Source organism: Peromyscus eremicus, chromosome 7 (genome assembly GCF_949786415.1).
Source record: "Peromyscus eremicus chromosome 7, PerEre_H2_v1, whole genome shotgun sequence".
Lineage (NCBI taxonomy): Eukaryota > Metazoa > Chordata > Mammalia > Rodentia > Cricetidae > Peromyscus > Peromyscus eremicus.
The window spans coordinates 94,946,294-94,960,325 of NC_081422.1; the positions used below are offsets into that span (position 1 = coordinate 94,946,294).

Here is a 14,032-nt window from a genome sequence, read left to right on the forward strand (position 1 = left end):
TTTTAGTAAAGATTGATTCTATAGGTTGTCGGAGAATGGGTCTGGAGGAGAGTCTCGTGCTGGATTGCATAAAGGTCACCAGGCTAGAAAGATTGTCTACTCCAGTCTTCTCGGTGGAAATGGGTTTTGCATTCTTTCCATTGAAGAAACAAGTCTGTGTACTTAATATTCTAGGTTCCCCTAGTGCATATCTATGAGCAAAAAGACCTCTGTGCTCTTGACAAAAATTAGGATAACTGTAGAAGCTTTTTTGGAGTCTCTGGATTAGATAGAAGAATTCAATGTTAATTATTGAGATTTGATAGTTGTACATGGTATATAGAAGAATCCCTTTACTTAGGGACTCTAATGTTAGTATTTTACTCTCAAATGGTCAAAGATGTGGGGGATGGAGGGCGGACAAACAAATAAATGCTAGAATATTGAAAACTGGCAAATTTCAATGAAGTGTGTAGGTGGAGGCTTTTCTCTGTCCCTCCCCGTCCTGCAGCCACTTCTAAATAATTACTCACATACTTATATTAATTATAAATGCTTGACTGGTAGCTCAGGCTTATTACTAACTAGCTCTTACACTTAAATTAACCCACAATTCTATTTATGCTTTTCCACATTTTTAACATGGTTTGTTACCTCATTTTTACACGTCCTGCTTGCCTGGTGATTGGCTGACATCTCTCTGACTCTGCACTCCTTCTTCCCATCATTCTCAGTTTGGCTTTCCTGTGTAACTTCCTGCCCAGCTACTGGCCTGTCAGCTTTTTATTAACCGGTGAGAGTAATACATATTCATAGTGTAATACGTATTCATAGTATGGAAAAGGATTGTTCCACATCATTTCCCCATTTTGGTCTAATTAAAAAGGAAAGTTTTAACTTTAACATAGTAAAATTGTATATAATAAAAAGTTATTAAGAATTATTGTTACAATATATACTCTACTTGTATTTGACAAAATCAGAGAAAACATTTAATTATCTAATGTATCTTGGTGAGTCTAAAGTTTTATATCTAATTTACCCTTTTATCACAGCTAAGAATAATTATAACTATGACTGTCTAGTCTTCAACTCCATCAAAGACTTCAGAAGGATGAATGCCACCTAATGACAGGGACATCAGACTGCTGGGCAGTCACCCAAAGTTTCTCTGCAACATTAGGACATCCATCTCTGGCCTAAAGGCCTAGAGTGTATGACAGACCTTTTTCAGAAGAAGGAAATTTTGAAGGACTATCCTACCCTATCCTGGCAAAGTTCAGCAGTTGCTTTTCTTTGTGTCCTGCTTGTCCAGATTGGACAGAGTATTTACTGTCAGCAGTCAAAGCAAGGGCAGTTTCTTTCCCAATAGGCCAGTTTTGGAAAAAAGAAAACAAACTCCATATGGAGTTTCTTCAGTGCTCATCATCTTCTCTGAAGTAGATTGGTGCTGCCAGAAGCAGACATATCTCACTCTCATGAAAAGCCTAAGTTCTGAAAACATTTTAAATGCCATATCTTGTAGGTCTTTGAAGTGTTCGAAGATTACATATCTATCTGGAATATATCTCAGTATTACCTTGAAAACATAACTAACATGACTATTAATCTGTGTTTCTTCATTATGCAGCTCATTTTAAAATGAAATATATAAACATAATATATTTCTACTCTAAACAATAGTAGAAATACACATACAGCATAACACAATTAGCTTTAAATTTGTATCAATAAACCAAAATCTATACCAATGTAAAATACTTAAGATTAATAATTTTTTTGGATTAAAGTAGATTGAATAATCTATTCTTTTATCCTATCATTTCTAAACCCCCCAGTTTTTCTTTTCAGAACCAGATACCTGAATCTAATCTCCTTTGTTTAGCTTGTTTCCTGACCATTATCCATAACAACTTTCAAACAAGCTTCCTAAATGATGGCAAACATTCATAATTTATTTTTTGAATGTGAATGTAGTTCTCTAAACTATTTCCTGCTGATTGGGGGTGCTGATAATCTTTGAGGGACCCTGAGAAAATTCAAAATTATGGTCAAATCCTTACTGGAGTATTCTGTGAGGCTGGATCATTTCAGCCAGCAGCCTTGAAGCTATTCTAGATGCAGAAATCAGGAAATTGCAATAGAGACACTCTGAAACATTGAATAATCTGGGTAATCTGTTCCCTTTGGAGATTTTTCAGGGGGTCTTCATCTATCAAACTTTATTTTTTTTAACCCAGAATGAATCCATAGCCTCTCATTTCTTGTGGAAACAAAAACATAACCTCTTCTCCAAAGTAACTGTTGCTCCTTCCTTAGCAGTCAAACAATTCAAAGACAACACAATAACATGCATTATCCAGATTCTCTGTGTATTTTCCATGTTTGTGTGGCTTTTTTTTTACATTACTCCCTTTTTATGAACTTTATTATTTTAAAACTATGTTTTTCTTTTTTGTAACTGTCTATACCTTCTCTTTTCTCTCCCAAACATATGAATATTTTAAACACAATGTGAACCATTAAGAGGGTTTTGTTTGGTCTGAATCTGTCCTTATTGTATATTTTTAACCATTTTTGTCTGCATGAGCAAAACCCCAAACTGCCATGCAGCATGCTAATGGAACTTGTGTCTATAGCTTAGGCCTACATGCAGGGCTGGGAGTTCATATGTGGGTCAGTCCTGTTGTGTTTAGAAGGCTTTGTTTTCCTTGATGTCCTCCATCCTTACTAGCTCTTATACTTTTTCTGACTCCTCTCAGGAAGACTTCCCTGAGCATCGAGGGCAGGGATTTGATGGAGGTAACCATTTAGGACTGAGTGTCTAAGATCTTTCACTCCTGCACATTGTCTAGTTGCTCTCATGTACTGCAGGAAGAAGCTTCTCTGATGGATAAGGAAGATCCTGACCTATGAGTATATAACAGAATGACATTAGGAGTCATTTTATGCTAAGTTCCTTTAGCAGAACAGCAGTATTTGATTTTTGTCAGAGGACTTGAATTTACAGTTTTTTCTAAGTTTGTGTATGTATATAAATTATAAAATATTAAGACTATATTCAATTCTAGTACTTCTACTTGTGTATTCATGTAACCATAACCAAGATCACATTATGGATCTGACTGTCTGAAGATTCTGGTTTTAAAGATTTTTATCACCTAAAGATTGAAAACATTTGGAAAAATGTTAGGTATACACCCAGTGTAGAGTTCTTGCCTAGCATATATAAGACCCTGGGTTCCGTCTCTAGCACCACGATGGGGCGATTGGCATGGGGATGGACATAGTTACTTACATAGTATTAACATATTACATATTATAAGTAATTAAGATTTGAGTTAAAGTATATAGGGGAATGTATATATAGACTATATTGAAGTACTCTATCAGAGAAAGGACTTGACTACCTTTAAATACAGAAGCTCCCACTGATAATGATAAGGGACACTTAGGGGACCATTTTCATTGTGATAGAAAAATTTTATTGTGACCTCTTGATCTAATTGCAGTTTTGAAAATTTCAAGGTTAGCTGTATTTTTCAACTGTATATAAATGTATTTATGTTCTCTTGTGTATTTTTTTTGCCTACTCTTCTGTACAGAAAGCCCCATTATGTGATTAGTAATTTGTTCTTTTAAATTGCTGTTTAGTGTTTGATGTCATGTATATACTTATATTTATTTTGTCTTTTCATTGTTTTCCAGTATGACTATTATCTATAAATATGTTAATATATTTGAATATATCTATCTTGTTTACTAATGTGCATTTCTTTCGAATATACACACATACATATAGAACTGGAATTAATAGTTCGTAGGATGTATGTATAAATTTGGATTCACTAAATATTTTCCTTCAATAATTACATCAATTTATAGTCTCACCATCAATATAGAGTGATTTCATTTGTCACACATCCAATATTTTAGTTTTTGTTGTTGTTGTTGTTTTGTTTTGTTTTTTTGTTTTTCGAGACAGGGTTTCTCTGTGTAGTTTTGGTGCCTGTCCTGGATCTCACTCTGTAGACCAGGCTGGCCTCGAACTCAAAGCGATCCACCTGGCTCTGCCTCCCAAGTGCTGGGATTAAAGGCGTGTACCACCACTGCCCGGCTATTTTAGTATTTTAATCATTTCTAGTTTAACCTTTCTAGTGAGTATATAATATTCTGTGATTTTGTTTTTATTTTTGTATTTATTTGGTGATTTTTTTAAACACATTTCTTAAGTTTCATATTTAAATTGTCAGTTTTTTTCAATGTTTTTCTAAAACAATTTATTTTCATAAATAATTCAGCAGTGTTTCTGAAAAACTGCATACAGAAAAATGTAGAGTCTCTCAATGAATACAAAAAAGCACAAAGCTGGACTTTTACTGCTAGTTATCAATTCTTATCATAAAACTCTAAAAACCAAAGCTCATTGGTGTTTGTACAATGACAGAACTGTGGGATAAAATAGAGTTTAGAGGCAGAGTCATCCCTGTATAGTCAGCTGATTTATGATTAAAAACAACATTTTGATTCAACAGAAGAAAGAACAGTATTTTATATGCTTAGCAGTTCTTTTCCTGTGTTAAAGAATAAAAAAAAATATAAATTTCATGAAGTCTAATTTGTTATTTTCTTCCATAATTCTGTTTAATAGATTATTGTCCAATTTAAGATTACTATAGATTCTCCATTTGTTTACTGCTGTTACAGTTATAGGTACATCCATTTTTTCAGGACTTTCCACTACTCTATATTGTATGGGTGTCAAGTGAGCTCTACACACTTGAGTGCATATTTTCTAAGAGCAAGGGCATTACATTAGGTATTATATAGTGCTCAAAACCTGGGTATTTAAAACTGATACCATAATTCAATTAACAGGCTATACTCAAAATTTCCTAATTATTTTTTCTTTAATTTCCAGTTAGGGGCCAACCACATACTAAGCATTCTACTTGTTCTGTGCTTTCTTTCTTTTTCTCTGCAGCATGTCCTAATTCAGCCTGTGTTTGATTATCCTTGATTTGTATTGATTTGATTCAGTTTATAAATATTTGGTAATAGTGCCCCACAATTAACATCTGGTTCTTAAATATTGGTATGTGAACCTTCTTCTTTGGAGACAATCAAACATCTATTCACTCCAGATAGGTCATCAAAGATAAAATTACACTCATCTAGCTTTGAGCACAAATGTATTTAATTGGAGATATTTGAGGAGCTTGGAGGGGAATTATTTACAGGCAACTTATAAGCAACTAAACTACATAAAAGCCCCCCTCTCTCAGCAACTATGAACTGCCTGTAATATACTCAGAAGGGGACAAGTGATGCAGGGTGTAAGGGCCTCCTCACCTAGCAATCTTTAACATCCTTGAAGAGAGGCTTAGTCTTCTTTGCCACCCTCTAACCTCCTCTGGCATAAAAGAAAGAATTAAAAAGAACTGTCCATTAGCAAGTTAATGACTAAACTTTATGCAATGGAATGTAATAGCTATAAAGAAAAAACAACCAAGATATTTTCTTGGTATTGCTATAGATGGCTTATGAAATACATTGAAAGTAAAAATGAAATGCTCCAGATGTCTACATAAATAACAAAATTAATAGACAGCATGTTCTCTGTGGACCAGGTTACCCTTGAACTCAGAGATCCACCTGCCTCTGCCTCCTGAGTGCCTGGATTAAAGGTGTGCACCACCACTGTCTAGCTTGTTATTGCTTCTTAAGAATGGAAGTTGGCCGGTGGTGGTGGAGCATGCCTTTAATCCCAGCACTCAGGAGGCAGAACCAGGAGGATCTCTGTGAGTTCGAGGCCAGCCTGGTCTACAGAGTGAGATCCAGGACAGGCACCAAAACTACACAGAGAAACCCTGTCTTGAAAAACCAAAAACAAACAAACAAACAAACAAACAAACAAACAAAAAAGGAAGTTGATGACTATGATAGTGCTAGGAGGACTCTAAACTGTGCGGAGTTGACAGAGCTCAATCATGTAGAGAACTCCACCACTACACACACACACCCTGCTGTGCTGTGTAATGTTCCTACAGTGCCTTTGTTTATAAAGGCTAATATTGCAGCAGATGGCAATAGAATAATGTTTACAAAGGCCAGCTCCAGCGTTATAAAGTAAGATAAATAAGGATAGATCTGGAGACAAGAGGCAGAAAATTGGTTGTTGGAACGGGGCTCTAATGAATTATTCAAAAAAGTATAATGATTGCAAAGAAAGGATGCTTAACCAAGACTCTGGTTAAAACCAATTGACAATAAATATAGGAAGGGACAATATACCTGAGAGGAAAGGAAAAAATTGTGTGATTTTTTTTAAAAAAAATTTTGGGAAACTCTTTAGCTACCTAGTGAGTTTGAGGTTAGCCTGGGCTATATGAGATTGTGTCTTGGAAAACAAAAGAGAAATAACTGGGAGTAGAAAGTAGTGGTGAAATAGATAATGTCTATTTCTTTTAATTTTATATTTAGCAAAATTGATGCTGGTTAGTTTGATGAAGCAATTAGATAAAGTGAGAAACATATTTCTCTTATTACCCCTGGCTTTAAGATACAGTGGTAGGTAGTATTAATGTTGAAAAACCTGGTGGGCTGGGGGTGTCTCTCAGTTGGCTGAATGTCTGCCTAGCATGCACAAAGCCATGGCTTCTATCCCTGCACTGCATAAACAGCACAATGGTGCATGCTTGTAATACCAGCACTTGGGAGATAAGAGGAAGATCAGGAGTTTGGGGTTTTTCAGTGACATAGTGAGTTTGAGGTTAGGTTTGGCTATTGAGATTGTGTCTTATAAAAACAAAAAAAAGAAATAACTGGGAGCAGGAGGTAGGTGAAATTTAGGCTACATCAGGGCAGAACTATTTTGGTTTTACTGTATCCCTGGTATCTTGAACAGCTCCAAGAATGCCCACTGAATATTTGTTGAAAAGACTAAAAATTTTTGAGTAATTCAGTAGAGAAAGAAATTCGAAATGCAGATTTCTCAGAATGTTTTAGTGAACTAGGATTCTCAAGATGCAGGAGAGTATATTAAAGATATAAAGATGGTGAAGTCAGGAGTAGATGTGGTTAAATAATTAAACATTGTTACATAAAATACCTAGTGAGATTTTAAACTTTATTTTCATATCTCTATAAACTTAAATTTTGATGTTTCTACTGTAATTTTTTGATTACAAAAAAATTTTAAATGTTTTGTTTTTGTGTAAGGATTGATCTATGACCTATAGTATTTCAAAACACCTTTGTTTATATAAAACAGAAGTAAGTCTTCATTTAGTGTAATTTTTCTTTATCTTTTAATTCAGTCTACAAATAAGAAACCTCGAAAATCTCCAGGAGAAAAGAGCAGAATTGAAGCTGGAGTTAGAGGGGCAGGTCGTGGAAGAGCTAACGGACACCCTCAACAGAATGGTGATGGGGACCCTGTCACATTATTTGAAGTGGTGAAACTGGGGAAAAGTGCAATGCAGGTAATTTTTAAATGTTTTTATTTCTTGTATAAAACATGACAATCAGTAATCTATGTAGAATCTGCTAATGTGTACATTGACACTTCAGGCACATTGTGTGTGTCAGTGTCTGGTTTTGGTGATGGTTTTTGTACCCAGGGTCTTAAATATTCTGAGCATGTGTTCCACCACTTTGTTATTCCTCTAACCTCTGCATAACTGATATTTGTCTGCACCAAAAGGCCATTCTTTGTAGGTTTTTTTCAGGTTAGCTTACAGAGAACATTTTGTTTATTTTCAAGGTATTCTTTCAATTTTACCAAACAAAATGACTAGTAGGAGATGCCCAAGACAATTTCTGTTGCCTTGCTATAGTTTTTTGAGCCTGATTTGATATGTGTAATATGGATTTCAGGGTATTTGAAGGAAGAGTGTATGTGAGGGGGTGTGTGTGGGTGGGGTAAGTGTGTCTCTTGTCTGTGTCTCTGAGCCTCAAGTCCTCATGCTCATACAAGAAGCACTTTATGTATTGAGTCATCTCCTTAGTCCAGAGTGATCTTTTAGTAATCTGTTTACTGTTTTTTCTATTTCATTTATTCAACAATCAATTGTTTGGTAATCTATGATTTTATTGATAACTTCATTAAAAAGATAAACCAGAGTTATTTTACCATTCCTTTAGCATGTTGTTATATTATTTTTTACTATTAAAGTATATTAATTATTCATATTTTTCTCTGTACATTTGTCATTTGAAAATAACACGGGTGAAAGTTTTTGCTTAAGAAGCAAATTTTCATAGGAAGTATAAGAAATAATAAAATGCACAAGAAACCTGAAAGTGTGTTTAGTTGAATATGCTGGGTGTAGAATACAAATTTGAAATTCAACATTCTGGTGGCCAGGCAGGAGGCTCACAATATTGAGGACAGCCTGTGCTACATAGTGCCATTCTGCCAGAAGAACACATAAATAACCAAGTAATAAAAAAGAAGTGTGGCCGGAAGGGGTGATGCACACCTTTAATCCCAGCACTCAGGAGGCAGAGAAGCCGGATCTCTGCTTTCAGAGCCAGCCTGGTCTACAGAGCTAGTTCCAGGACAACCAAGAGTACCCAAAGAAATCCTGTCTTGAAAAAACAAACAAAACAAAACAAAATGTGTAAAACCATGCTCAGTTTCTTTGTTTTGGTGTTTTATATTTAAAAATTATTTGATAATTTAAATCAGTATTATTTTAATTTGCATTTCCTTGACAACCAGTGATTAGCAATAAGGTAAATCTTCGTTTAATTTTTCATTTGCTACTTTTAAAATTGTGTTTTCAATTTAAATGTGAAAAGCATTTAGATATTTTATGAAATAGAGTTATATTCAGGACCAACATAGTGTGTCATTATTTTACCTTTTATTTTTTATTTGTATTTCATTTTGAGGCCCTTAGAGGAATTAACTTTATATTGTCTTTTTTGGTATATTGATGTGTCATTGGTCTTTTAATTTGTGTGGGCAAGCAACAATACGGATTATACTGGTAAGATTCTTTATTGTACAACGAAAACTGAATTCCCAGTTATCCAAAGCAGTAGATGATTGTGCATTATATTAATGTACTTTAAAAACCGAGTGCCTTTTAGGCATTAAGTTTGACTGTGTATTCATCATACTTTCAGAGAGAAATATTAACATGCTACAGAAGTACTGATTTTTAAAATAAATTATTCTCAATTTTGACTAGAAAGAATTGAAGTGAATTTCATATAAATTCAATAGTTTCAGAATTTTGTATTTTTCATATTAAACTTCATTTATATAAATACTTTAATACATATCTAATATAAATTTTAAAATTTAAATATTAAATATTTAATGCTGAATGTTAAACTTAATATTGACAAAGCATTTATTATCAATATTACTTTTATTATCAAATTGGCTAGGTGTGGTAGTGTACACTTTCTTTAAGATTTGTTTGTTTGTTTGTTTTTAGTTTTGTGTGTATGTATGAGTGTTGGTGGTAGAGTGCACATGTGAGTACAGATGTCTGAGAATCCAGAAGAAAGCATCAGCTCCCTTGGAGACGAGGTTGTAATCCACCTGAGATCGATGCTGGCAACCATGCACAACACTCTTTACTGCTGAGCCATCTCTCTAGCCCTGTTTTAATATAGGTTCTGGGGATTGAACCTTGATTCTTTCACATGTATAGCAGCCAGTTTATCAAATGACCTATCTTCCCAGTCACAAAATAGTGCAAAATCCTATCTATATTTTAAACAAAATATTGACCAGGGTAAGATTTTGCATATTATTCTTATTCATTTTCTGAATATGGATTGCTTTTCAGGATACCACATTTTTCAGAATTTGATTTTAATATAATATTTAAAATATTTTATTGTTTTATTTTCAACTTTTATTCACTGTTTTTATAATTTAGTACTCATATTTTTCTTACTGGGTATGATAAAATTAATGTCATTTACTTTAGTGAATTTATTTTTCATACTGCAACCTATTGGTGGCATTTTTACTGTGGATTTTCCTTTTGATTTTTCAGATTTATTTGTCTTTGTCTCACAAAACCTGGCCATGATTATTGAGCAAGTTTAATTTTATTTGTATATAATATTATGCTCCTAAAAGTGCTGCTTTTGATCATTTTTATTATACCTCTAAAATATAAATGTAGAATTGTTTCATCACAAATTTTTGTGTGTGGTTCCTAAGCCAAGGTCATGCATGTTTAAATGATTGACAAAGACCTTCCTTTAACAGTGACATGGCAAGTTTGCTATTTGTTACCTACCTACTTCAAATGTAAAGTCATGATAAACTGTCCTATAGAGAGTATAAAAAGCATGCATGGTTTGTATCCCTGTAATCAAAGACTGAGCTATACTCTATCTCAAACAAACATGTTGTGGGGAGGAAATAGACAATATCAGTGAGTTTGGAAACAGACTAAATGTGTATTTTTTTTCTGTAGAAGAATACTATGTATTTTGTATAGAAGAATACCACAGATGAATAAAATTTGAGTTATGATAGAGAAGCACTTAATGGTAGTCAGGAACTTGACATTTGTGGGTTAAAAAGAACTTAAATTACTTCCTAAAAATGAGAGTGTGCAGGTTTGTTTTAAAAGTAAGGTCCTTAGTATCCTTTCCGACAGTGGAAGCTCAAATGCTGCTAGACAAGGGTAGGCATATAGTGACCTGAATGTGAACTGTCTTTAGAGTCTTGTGTTTCAGAGCTGCTTCTTTTAGCTCATGGTGATATTTTTGGAGGCTGTGCGACTTTTAGCATGTAAGGACTGGCTTGCCAAAGTTAGTACCTATTAGGTAGGACTTCAAAGTTTCCACATTCTGCTTCTAGTTTGTTCTTCTGCTTTTTGATTAACCATTTTGTGAGCATGTCTCTGCTGCTGGCTTCTTCTGCCATGGACTTCACTATGTCTTCCTTAGCATGTGATCCTCTGAAACTGAAAGATAAAATAAATCTTTTCTCTCTTATATTTCCTTTAGGATTTTGTCGCCACAATGAGAAAAGTAATTCAGATATCCTGTATCTCAAGCTGTCCTTTGGTTTGCCTATTAAACATAGTATTCCTACAGTTATAAGTTAAAAAATTAACCGAAATACTCAAAAGGGTCTTAGTTTTTACAGGATAGTATATCTTAAAAATTTCCTTTGTAGGAAATAAAAAGATGAAGAAAGAATCAGGACAAGTATAAGCCATATGAACAGCACTTTAGATAAAATATGCTGTTTTAATGACGTCTGTGAAATTACTAAGTTTAAAGGAAGGTCTACAGTTATAGTGTATTTAAGATTTTTGAACATGAACAGAAGTGATCAGAAAAATATTAGCTAAAGGTGGATGAATAATAAATTAGTAAATTTAAAAAGCTAGAAGAATAAAAGAAGATATGTGTAAATTAAAATAGGGAATAAATCAAACAAGAATAGATTTAAAAAGACAGTGTTAAAAGCTGAAAATAAGTTGTTGAAATGCATTATTCAGGAAATTAATTTTCCTGTGGGAAATTTGGACACTATTAAAATATTTAATAATAGCCTCTCCTTAGACAGTCCTTACTGCGTAGCCCAGAGAAGGCAAGAGGAAAGAGAATAATGGCAAGGAAATGCAAATTTATCTTGAGAATGCAAGGATGGTTTGATATTAGACAATCTTGTACTATAATGCACCAAATAATTATGTTACAGGAAAGATACATACCATCTAAATTGGTATAGAGTGTTTATAAAATTTATTTTATACCCATGGTAAAAACTTTATAAATGGGGGGAAAAGAAAAACTTCTGTTCCCAGTAAATGTTACTTTCCTCAAAACCACAGTTCTCAATGTGTCTTTTCATAGTGAAATATAGATGCATTCTCTGGACCAAGCATTTCACTACTGTTTATTACTTACTCAAAAGAACACATAGCCAGTGTCTTGAACCAACAATAATGAAAACCCAAACAAAATAGAAGAGCTGCAGTAGTTAAAAAGATGCAGATGTATCCATTCTTACAGAAGATACACATACTTGTATTAAAATTTCAAAAGAAACTCTTCTATGGTGTTGGAACTGAGTATCAGAGTTCCTGAATAGAAAATTAACATTAAAAAATTTAGGCCAGTGAGATGGCTCAACTTATACAGACTCCTAACTGGCAAGCCTATTGAACTGAAATCGACCTCCAAAATCTACCTGATGAAGGGACAAAATTAAATCCTGCAAGTTCTTTTCTGACTTCACATGAGTAGTCCATGTTGTGTTGTCCAGCCCCCACAATTCCTTCACCATGCATAAAATTAAATAAGAAACCTGTATTGTTCTGTATAGCGACAATGAACAGTTAGCACAAGTGGCTTGATCATATTTACATTTGGGTCAGTTTCTTTCTGGGAGCAATTTAGATAATGGTTTGTGGATATATTGAGATTGGAGTCAAACACCAATAACTATTTTTGATGAATCTCATGGGAAAGTAATGGATATCAGTTTTATGGATGTCCCTGTGCCCAATGCAAAGTCTAAAAAAAAGTACAATTAACTCTGAACAAATTTTTGTTGAATGGCTGGACTAAAAATCCATTGGTTGATGTTTAGTGGTACAAAATGAAAATACTAATGTATTTTAGAAACCCATCGGTATTACAACAGTCAAAACATTCTATGGTCACAACCTAGTCTTTCGTAGCTACAAATTTTACTAGGGCATGTGACTAAGGAAAGAAAATATCACTGTTTTACAAAGTGAAAGCAATGGGATGACTTTGAAAGGTAAGAGTCTTGGTGATCCCTAGTTGTTTGACTTAGTTGTTCACTAAAAGAATTTTTTCTTAGTGTGGCTGTGGGAATATTTGTATGAGAGACTTTGATTTAGACATTTTGATTTTCTGATTATTTTTGAGATGGTGTCTCGATAGCCCTGGCTGTCCTGGAATTTGCAGTGTAGAGCAGCCTGGCCTCAGACTCAGAGAGATCTGCCTGCTTCTATCTCCCAAGTGCTGGGATTAAAGGGGTGTGTCACCATACCCGTAGGCATTTTGACTTTTAAAATCCATGTCAGTAAACATTTGTGAAAATTTGGAACATGTTAGCTATGAATTTAATTGATTTTTTTAAACTTTAGTTTTTATGAGTTACTAAGCACTTTAGATAATTTCCTGTAATCCATTAATATTTTTCATTTTGTATCCCCAGTTGTCAACAGTTATACTTTTAATTTAGTCATTTAACAAAATTTGCTTGAGAACTAATTTTACTTTTTTACACTATTAGTCGCAAGGGATACAAGATGAACTAAACTTGCCTGACTCTAATATTCATGGATTTCCCAATTTTAGAAGTAAGAAAAAAATTACTCATGCTGATATCCATGTGCTACTAAAACAAAATTCATACATCTTAAGATCAGTAGTTCATTGTATTGGACAATTTCTCATTTTATGTAACCATTTTATATCAGAGTTAGTGGTAAGTTTTGCATTTTTTTCTCCTTCGTAAAATAATTCAGGTTTCCAAGTTTCTTCCAATTTCTAAACTTCCCAATTTTTGAGGCTTCACGTTGTTTGGGAGCAGTTAGTGAAAGAAAAAAACAGTTCCTTCTTTTTCCATTCCATTGATAGGAACTTCTGTTTTAAAGTGAACATAGAAATGTAGTCTCTGGCTATGTATTCGCTTCCTTGCACTCATGCATGCTATAAAAGGGAATATGCAATCTGGGTGGCGGTGGTGCACACCTTTAATCTTAGTACTTGGGAGGTAGAGCCAGGGGAATCTCTGTGAGTTCGAGGCCAGCCTGGTTCTACAGAGCAAGATCCAGGACAGCCACCAAAATTACACAGAGAAACCCTGTCTCAAAAAGCAAAAAAGACAGAGAGAGAGAGAGAGAGAGAGAGAGAGAGAGAGAGAGAGAGAGAGAGAATGAATATGCATTTTCCATACTATAGTTATTTTATTTATTTATTTGTTTGTTTGTTTGTTTGTTTTTTCGAGACAGGGTTTCTCTGTATAGCTTTGCGCATAGTTATTTTTAAAGTAATCAGAGTAGGTATGCTGTAATATTTTTGT

At 34.0% G+C, this 14,032-nt stretch overlaps 1 protein-coding gene across 1 annotated transcript in view; it reads left to right on the forward strand.

The window, feature by feature from the left end:
- The window catches only part of Stag1 (STAG1 cohesin complex component), a 322,421-nt gene that overhangs the window by 111,370 nt on the left and 197,019 nt on the right, over positions 1-14,032 (forward strand). The window contains exon 4 of the mRNA XM_059268454.1: positions 7,299-7,463. Within this exon, the coding sequence (XP_059124437.1) occupies positions 7,299-7,463 (165 nt within the window). The remainder of the gene's footprint in view (positions 1-7,298; positions 7,464-14,032) is intronic.